General features: G+C 49.0%; 2 protein-coding genes across 13 annotated transcripts in view; one reads left to right on the forward strand and one right to left on the reverse strand.

The window, feature by feature from the left end:
* The window catches only part of FRYL (FRY like transcription coactivator), a 158,490-nt gene extending 155,890 nt beyond the window's left edge, over nucleotides 1–2,600 (forward strand). For 10 of the 12 annotated variants that reach the window (XM_021394876.1, XM_021394866.1, XM_021394870.1 and 7 more), the window contains 2 exons: nucleotides 90–286; nucleotides 651–2,600. In XM_021394876.1, coding sequence (XP_021250551.1) covers nucleotides 90–286; nucleotides 651–909 — 456 coding nt within the window. In that variant the 3' untranslated portion in view covers nucleotides 910–2,600. The remainder of the gene's footprint in view (nucleotides 1–89; nucleotides 287–650) is intronic. The other 2 variants (XM_021394871.1, XM_021394872.1) reach the window with 1 other exon arrangement.
* ZAR1 (zygote arrest 1) lies at nucleotides 4,451–6,856 on the reverse strand. Its single transcript, XM_021394881.1, has 4 exons — nucleotides 6,058–6,856; nucleotides 5,898–5,990; nucleotides 5,757–5,831; nucleotides 4,451–5,694 (listed from the first exon to the last, which is right to left on the reverse strand). Exons 1-4 carry the CDS (start codon nucleotides 6,811–6,813, stop codon nucleotides 5,551–5,553), a joined length of 1,068 nt encoding a protein of 355 aa, XP_021250556.1. The 5' UTR covers nucleotides 6,814–6,856; the 3' UTR covers nucleotides 4,451–5,550.

The raw sequence follows: 6,868 nt of genomic DNA on the forward strand, positions 1-6,868 counted from the left end.
GAAAAATGTATGTGTGTCTGACCAGCTGAAGCTTAGTTTAGCTAAAAATATATTTAAATTAGAAAAGCTTACTTTTGTATTTCTTTTAGGTCATAAACATGTCTGAGGAACTTGCTCTTCTGGAGAGCTGTCTGAAAGAGGCCGAGGCTGCATCTGACAGTGGTATCGAAGAAATTGAAATTGCAGAAGCTTCCCAAGCCAGCACAGAAACAGCAATTCACTCTCTCATTGAAGCCCTGAGAAGCAAGGAATTTGTGTCAGCTGTAGCACAGGTCAAGGCTTTCAGGTGAGTGCATAAGGATTATGCTTTCAGGCCTGAGTTTGCTAATGGGCCGCTTTAACTTAAAGACAAGGATAGGCACTATTCCAATTTTTTCAGCTATTGCTAGATACTCTTACTGAAAAAGACAAGCACAGTTTACTAATTACGGCGTGTTCATAGGCATTTTTTTATTTTAAAAAAGGCAATTTTAGTAATGCTCGTTCTTTAGAATTCGGCTTTGTGAGAAATCATACTGTTAACTATAAGGACTCTACAGAAAAAACATTCCTCTTGCATTTCCGTATCTTCTGTTCAGATCTCTCTTTTAAGAACACTTAAATATTTAATTACTTTTTTTAATGTCTAAATACAAATTGTGTGTTCACAGATCCATTTGGCCCCACGACATCTTTGGCAGTTCGGAAGATGACCCAATCCAAACACTGCTGCACATATATTTCCGTCATCAGACACTTGGTCAAACCGGGAGCTTTGCCGTAGTAGGCTCCAACCAGGACATGTCTGAGGCCAGCTCAAAGTTGATGGAACTTAATCTAGAAATTCGAGAGTCTCTACGCATGGTGCAATCCTATCACCTTCTTGGGAAAATCAAATCAGGAGTCAATCTTGTGAGCACTGGATTCTGAACAGCTGTCATTTAGAACTGATACTGAAGATGCTTCAGAGTATTATTGAGCACCTTTCATTTAAAAAAAAAAAACACAAAAAAAACTCTCCAGCAAACCTGACAAACAACCCAGTTTCATCACAGCAAGAGCTTATTTCTTCAGAAGTAGAAAATCTGAAAACTGAAGTTAACACCTTACTTAACTGCTCTTTCTACACAGTAGCTGTGTGGCAGTAGTATTTTTTTAATTAAATATATGTATAAAACCTACATGAAAGGAAAAGGGCTTAAATGTAATGCATACATATGCATTATTTTCTGTTGTAACAGAACTATACGTGGTGTTTGCAGTAACAGCCTCTAAATGTTGAATCAATACTGCAGGTGGGATGAGGCTAAAATCAAGGCTGGTTTATTTTGGCTGAAGACCTGCAAGGCTCCCTGGCTTTCCAGCAGCAGTAGATATAATCATCAACTGATACCTAATGCAACACTTTGCAGCATCATGAAGAGTGTGCGGTCGAATGAGTAGAACGGCTTCTGACTGCAAAAACCAGTGACTTCTCAGTGTTTTATTTTGTTGTCTGTAACAAGGAAACAATGTGTGTGAGTTGGTATGTATGGCTATGTGACAGTTGTTTTTTTGGAGGTATGGATGATTGTTAAATGAGGTCTCAGAGCATGCTTAAAAGAGCGCAAGATTATTTTTGAAGAAATTTTATTTTATTAGATCTAATCCTCATAGCGTGTAAATGTTAGGACATTTAATAATATTTTAAACTGGGATTTCCCAGTGTTTCTAAAAGAAATAATATATCTGTTAACTTTATTGGAATGCTGCTCAGTTCTCTGATCAGTGCTTATGTTACAAATATTGATAACAACTAACCAAAAAGTAGCTGCCTGCAGAGACTTTAAAATGTATATTAAAGATATATGCTGCCCATCAGCAATTCTCATTAGAAGTTAACTTATTTTATTCTGTATATATTCTAGAAACTGTATAGTGCAAAACCAGTATTTTTCTTGTAAATTTGTGCAATGCACTGTTAAGACATTAGGTGTATAAAGCTGAGGGGAAGGGGAGTTCTCACTTTTGGTAGTCACATACATGACTTGCAGTCTGAGTAGACTGCAGGGTTCAAACAGAAAGTTTGAATGCACAGACACGGCTCAAGTTAAGCCTAAGAATTTGGGACTCCACAGAAAAAAAGGACTGCCTACCAAACCAAGCAAACAGGCAATATTCTTCTAGTTCAGTGTCAAAGTCTGTAGCATAAAACAAACTGGATTCTATTAAACGAACAGCATTTTGTAAAAAAAAAATAAGAAAAAAATAAAAAGAAAAATGTAAAAAGAAGAAAAAAAGAATGTAGTCCCACGATTCCCATGCTTTGAAAGGAACACCCAGTATTTTTATATACATCTCTTACCCACTGTGATTTTTCTTAATGGGCTCTAATTCCAGAGTTTAGAATGTAGAATTGAAATTCTTAGCTCTGCCTTTCTGGGGGAATTTGACCCCACTAGAAATGTAATTAATTATACTGAAGCGCATTAACTGAAGGCACTGTGCACACTGTTGGACTGCTGACAGTAGTTACGTTATCCTAACAAGCTCTGTAACTGGTCAAGGCACATCCATAATCACTGTATTTTTTTCCTGACCCTGATAAAATTGAATTATTTTGGTGGTTTTGTGGTACTGTAGATGGTGTTCTTAATTATTTAATAAGTATTTACTGGGGAAGAAGTAGTTATATTTAGTGGCGCATTACACTTTTAGTTTACATCATCTTTTACCAGCTTTTTTTTTTTTTTGGTAAAAATAAAAGACATTGTATCTGTCATCTTGTGTAGTTTTACAAGCCAAAAGTACGTATATTTTTAGGAGCATTTTAGGAGCATTCAGTAGTCAGCTAACCGCTGACTACTGAAGAATAGGAGCCCCATATTCCTGTTTTGTTCCTTGTGTCTGGTCAATGCATTTTCCTAGGCATCTTCTGAGAATGTTAAGAGAACTTGCAAGACTCCTGAAAGCTGAATTTCTGCATATAGTTCCTCAGCTACACATCTTCCTCGCTTTACAATGGCTGGTGGAAATTGGGACCTGCCCTGTGGAACATACATCATATACCTCAATGGTTGGTTATTTCTTCTTAATGTTGGCATGCTTCCTCTTTCACTGAGGTTTAAGAACCACCTCCAGACCTCTGCTGTGCCACCTTGTTCTGTCTGACAGAGCCCATTCTTTGCTCCTGGCTGCTCACAGCCGCTTCTCCAAGAGGGCATCAGGCCATGCCAAGTGCTGCTCTTTTTGCTGGTTGCCACTTCTCAAATGACTCATTCTCACCCAGTGCCAGGGGCACACTAAACCCAGCTGTAGCAAAGGCTGTCTGAAACCTGGCAGGATGTCTGACATCTTTAAGATGCACTGAGTGCAGTATTATCCGAGCTAACATCTGCAAAAGCACCTTTTCATGGAAAAGCTGTACAAGATATAAAAAAACTGTTCAAGATATCTTTGAAGAGCTGACAACTCTGCTCCTTTCTGCTTTGCATAATCACGTAGGTCACCATTGGCTTCCCTTCTTTCTGCTGAACTGAGGAACCAGGGCCCACAACACAGCATGTGCTGTCAAAGACATGACAGAGCACTAAAGCGGGAAAGGATGCAGAACTGTACTGAGGCATCAAGCAATAAAAGCACCGAATATAAATATATTAAGAGGAGTGACACTCACAGCTACTGCTGCACTAGGAACCAGCGCAGCACAAAGGAAAGCTTGTTTAACACCATTAACAGCACTGCCTGCTGCACTTCTTCCTCCACACCCCAGGACAACAGCAGAAGCAGCAGGTGAGGGCCAGGCTGCCCCTCAGAGCCTTCACCAAAGGAGCTCTCCTGCAGCTCAGCTGGGCTCCCAGCACCAGCTGTGTGCCTTTCAAGGCAGCTGGGGGTATCACAGTTCTCAGGTGTACTGCATCTCACTCAGGCTATTGCTGCTAACTCCAGAAGCAAGTAGTCCTCAAAGCCATGCTTGTAAGGAGAGCCATATACATAGGAAGAACTGAACTGTTTCTGTTGGCTGCCCTAACACTTGATATGGCACAAAACTTGTGTTGCTGTGGAAAAATTAGTAGTGCTCTGCTCATTCCTAGGACGCACCATGCTGTTATAGTAGTTAGCAAAGAAAGCATAAATGAATTAATTGCTGGTGATATATTATGCTCTTACTGCAAAAGACTTAAGTTACAGAACTACAAAGAGTTACTGCAGTAAGTTCAAGGGCCACATTAAAATAAAGCAGGAACTGACAACAAGATGATCTACATCTATTCTAGGGGAGCTGTAGCATTAACACCGCCCCCTCAGCAGGCATTCACTACTGGCAAGGACAGCGGTTGAGTCCCCACCGTACCACAGCCTCGAGGAGAGCAGCACGCAGATGCAGGCTGCTCCCCCCTTCAGTTGCTCCTGCTGTTGGAGCAAAGTCAGTTCTTCTCTAGAAAAACCACCTTAAAAAGAGTTCTCCACAAGACTCAATCCAGTGTAATGCTTAATTTCAAAGGTAACGGCTTTATTGGCGTGCTCAGGAAAGTACATTTCTCCATTGTTTACCCAACTCCTTAACTATGAGGTAGACTACAGTGGGGCACAGGTTTCCCTGAGCTGTCTGTGCAAGTGGCACTGCTGTAGTGCACTGCTGTGCATAACACCGCTGAAACATGCCCATCCCCACAGAGACCTCACCCTGGCAGCAGAAATAGGGTCTGGGTGCATCACCGGGGATGACCACCACTGGTTCTGCTGTTACCATACTGCAAATAAAACCTCTAGCTACAAACCCCATCCCAGAAGGGTGCAGGGATCTGCTCCTTCCCTGATTGAAGGCAGCAGAACCACACCTAGGCGTGACTCCAAGCACACCACCACGTGCACAGCTCTTTGTGCAGCACCTGCAGGCTCAGAAGGAAGCTGGGCGGATGCAGGTCACCTGGAGCCCTTGAGGTGTCGCTTCTCCCAATAACCTAAAGTTTCTGTTCACCTGATGCATGTAACATCAGCAACTCCCACCCCGCTGGTTTGTGACAGCTGCCCCAAAGATGAATTAAGACCACCCCAAGCAGCATGTGGCCCCAGCCTACAACACCAGCTCAGCCAGGCCTGGACAGCCATACCGGCAGCAGCCTGACTTCTTCACAGTGATCCTCAGCCACTGCCCAGAGAGGAGCATTACAACTGGAGGCCTGGAACACCAACGTGCACAGTGACTGACAACCACCAGGGTCCCTTTCGTGCGATGCTCTGCCACCTGCTGTGGGTGTCAGCCTGATGCCCCAGTGGTCGAGCTTCCCATGCAGGATGAGTAACCGACATTCTTTCCTGTCTGAGACTCTACACAGCCTTGAGCTGGCTGCAGCCAAGACTGTCACTAATTTGCAAACCATTATTTGTGGGCTCTTCTCTTACACAACTACTAAAATTGCAACACGCACCCCCAAACCGGGCACAGCCCCACCTGACCAGCGGGGGCTTTGCCAAATCTCTACTCACAGCTTTCCCAGCTACCCCCCAAACAACAACAGAAAACAACCTGCTGAGCCCGCAGTTCCCTGGAAGAGCCCTAAACAAACAAAACCCCCATCATCCTCCTCCTCAGATGATGTATTTGAAGCTGAAGGTGCTGTCGCAGGAGAGCCGCTTCCCCTTGCACCTCCCGCACAGGTCCTGGCGATGCGGCCTCTTGGGGTCCACGTGGCGCAGCTTCACGGGGCAGGTGCAGCGCGTCTGCTTGCAGCTCTGCGGGGAGGCGGCGTCAGCGGGGGCGGGGTGCGGCCCGGGGGGCGAGGGGCGGTTGTTACCTGGCAGGTGATGTCCTCCACGCGGTACGGGTTGTAGGACTTCTGGCAGGTGCGGCAGAACTGACGGAAATACACCTGCGGGGCGCGGGGCTGTCAGCGGGCGCGGGGCAGCGGCGAGGGGCCGGGCGGGACGGGACGTACCTTGTTGGTGCCCTGCACGCACCAGACGTAGGCGCTCTCCCAGCGGATGTTGCAGTCCTTGCAGTGGTAGTACCCGTACTTCTGCTCCAGAAACTGACGGAGACGGGTGTTACGGAGGGCGACGCGCGGCCCGGCCCCCGCCCCAGGCCCCGCTCCTCACCTGGAAGCGCAGACGGGCCTTGCCCGGCGCCGCCTCCTGCTTCTGGGGCGCGGCGGGCGGCTCCGCCGGCGGCTCTGCCCCTTCCCGGGCCCCCTCCGGCGCCGCGGCTTCGCGCTGCTCCAGCGGAGCGGGTTCGCGCTCGGCCTCGCGCTCGGGCGGTTTCTCCCAGCTGGCGCGCACCGCCTCCGCCTCGCTCGGCTCCTCCTCGACGGCCGCCGGCGGCTCCCGGGGCTCCCGCTGCGGCGGCGGCTCGGGCTCCTCGGGGAAGGCGGTGAGCCGGCGGGACGCCACGGGCGAGTACACGGCGATGGTGCGCGGGAAGCGCACGGCGCGGGTGCTGGTGGTGGCCGGGCTGCCCTGCTCCCGTTCCTGCTCCGGCGGCGGCTCCGGGGCCGCCTCGCGGGTCCGCGGGGGGGCGGGGCCGGGCCGGCGCCTCAGCAGCGTGCGGGGCCCGAGGGAGCACTGCACCGAGGCGTCCTGCCGCGGGTTGACCTGCACGCCCACCTCCTTGGTGTTGGCCTTGCGGAGCCGCGGCGTCAGGTTGGGGTTCACCTGCGACAGGATGGCCTTCAGCTGCGCCCGCTGGTAGTTGTCGAAGTACTCGGCCGCGGCCGCCGCCGCCTCCCCGTAGCCCGCGAAGTATCCGCCCCGCGGCCGCCAGCCGCCCGCCGCGCCCTTGCCCTTGGGCGGGGGGTAGCGGTACGAGTAGGGCGGGTAGGCGGCGTACAGGTAGCTCTCCATCGCGTCCTCCGCCATGGCGCCGGGACGGTGGGCCGGGGGCGGCCTTAAATACCCCCGGGGCGGGGCCCGG

The sequence above is a fragment of the Numida meleagris genome, chromosome 4 (genome assembly GCF_002078875.1).
Source record: "Numida meleagris isolate 19003 breed g44 Domestic line chromosome 4, NumMel1.0, whole genome shotgun sequence".
In the NCBI taxonomy this organism is placed as follows: domain Eukaryota; kingdom Metazoa; phylum Chordata; class Aves; order Galliformes; family Numididae; genus Numida; species Numida meleagris.

Coding starts and splice junctions, on each gene's coding strand:
- ZAR1 (XM_021394881.1), bottom strand. CDS start 6,813: ATGGCGGAGGACGCGATGGAGAGCTACCTGTACGCCGCCTACCCGCCC. Junction 5,991..6,057: donor AGGCCCGTCTGCGCTTCCAG/GTGAGGAGCGGG, acceptor CGTCTCCGTCAG/TTTCTGGAGCAGAAGTACGG. Junction 5,695..5,756: donor TGGAGGACATCACCTGCCAG/GTAACAACCGCC, acceptor GCCTCCCCGCAG/AGCTGCAAGCAGACGCGCTG.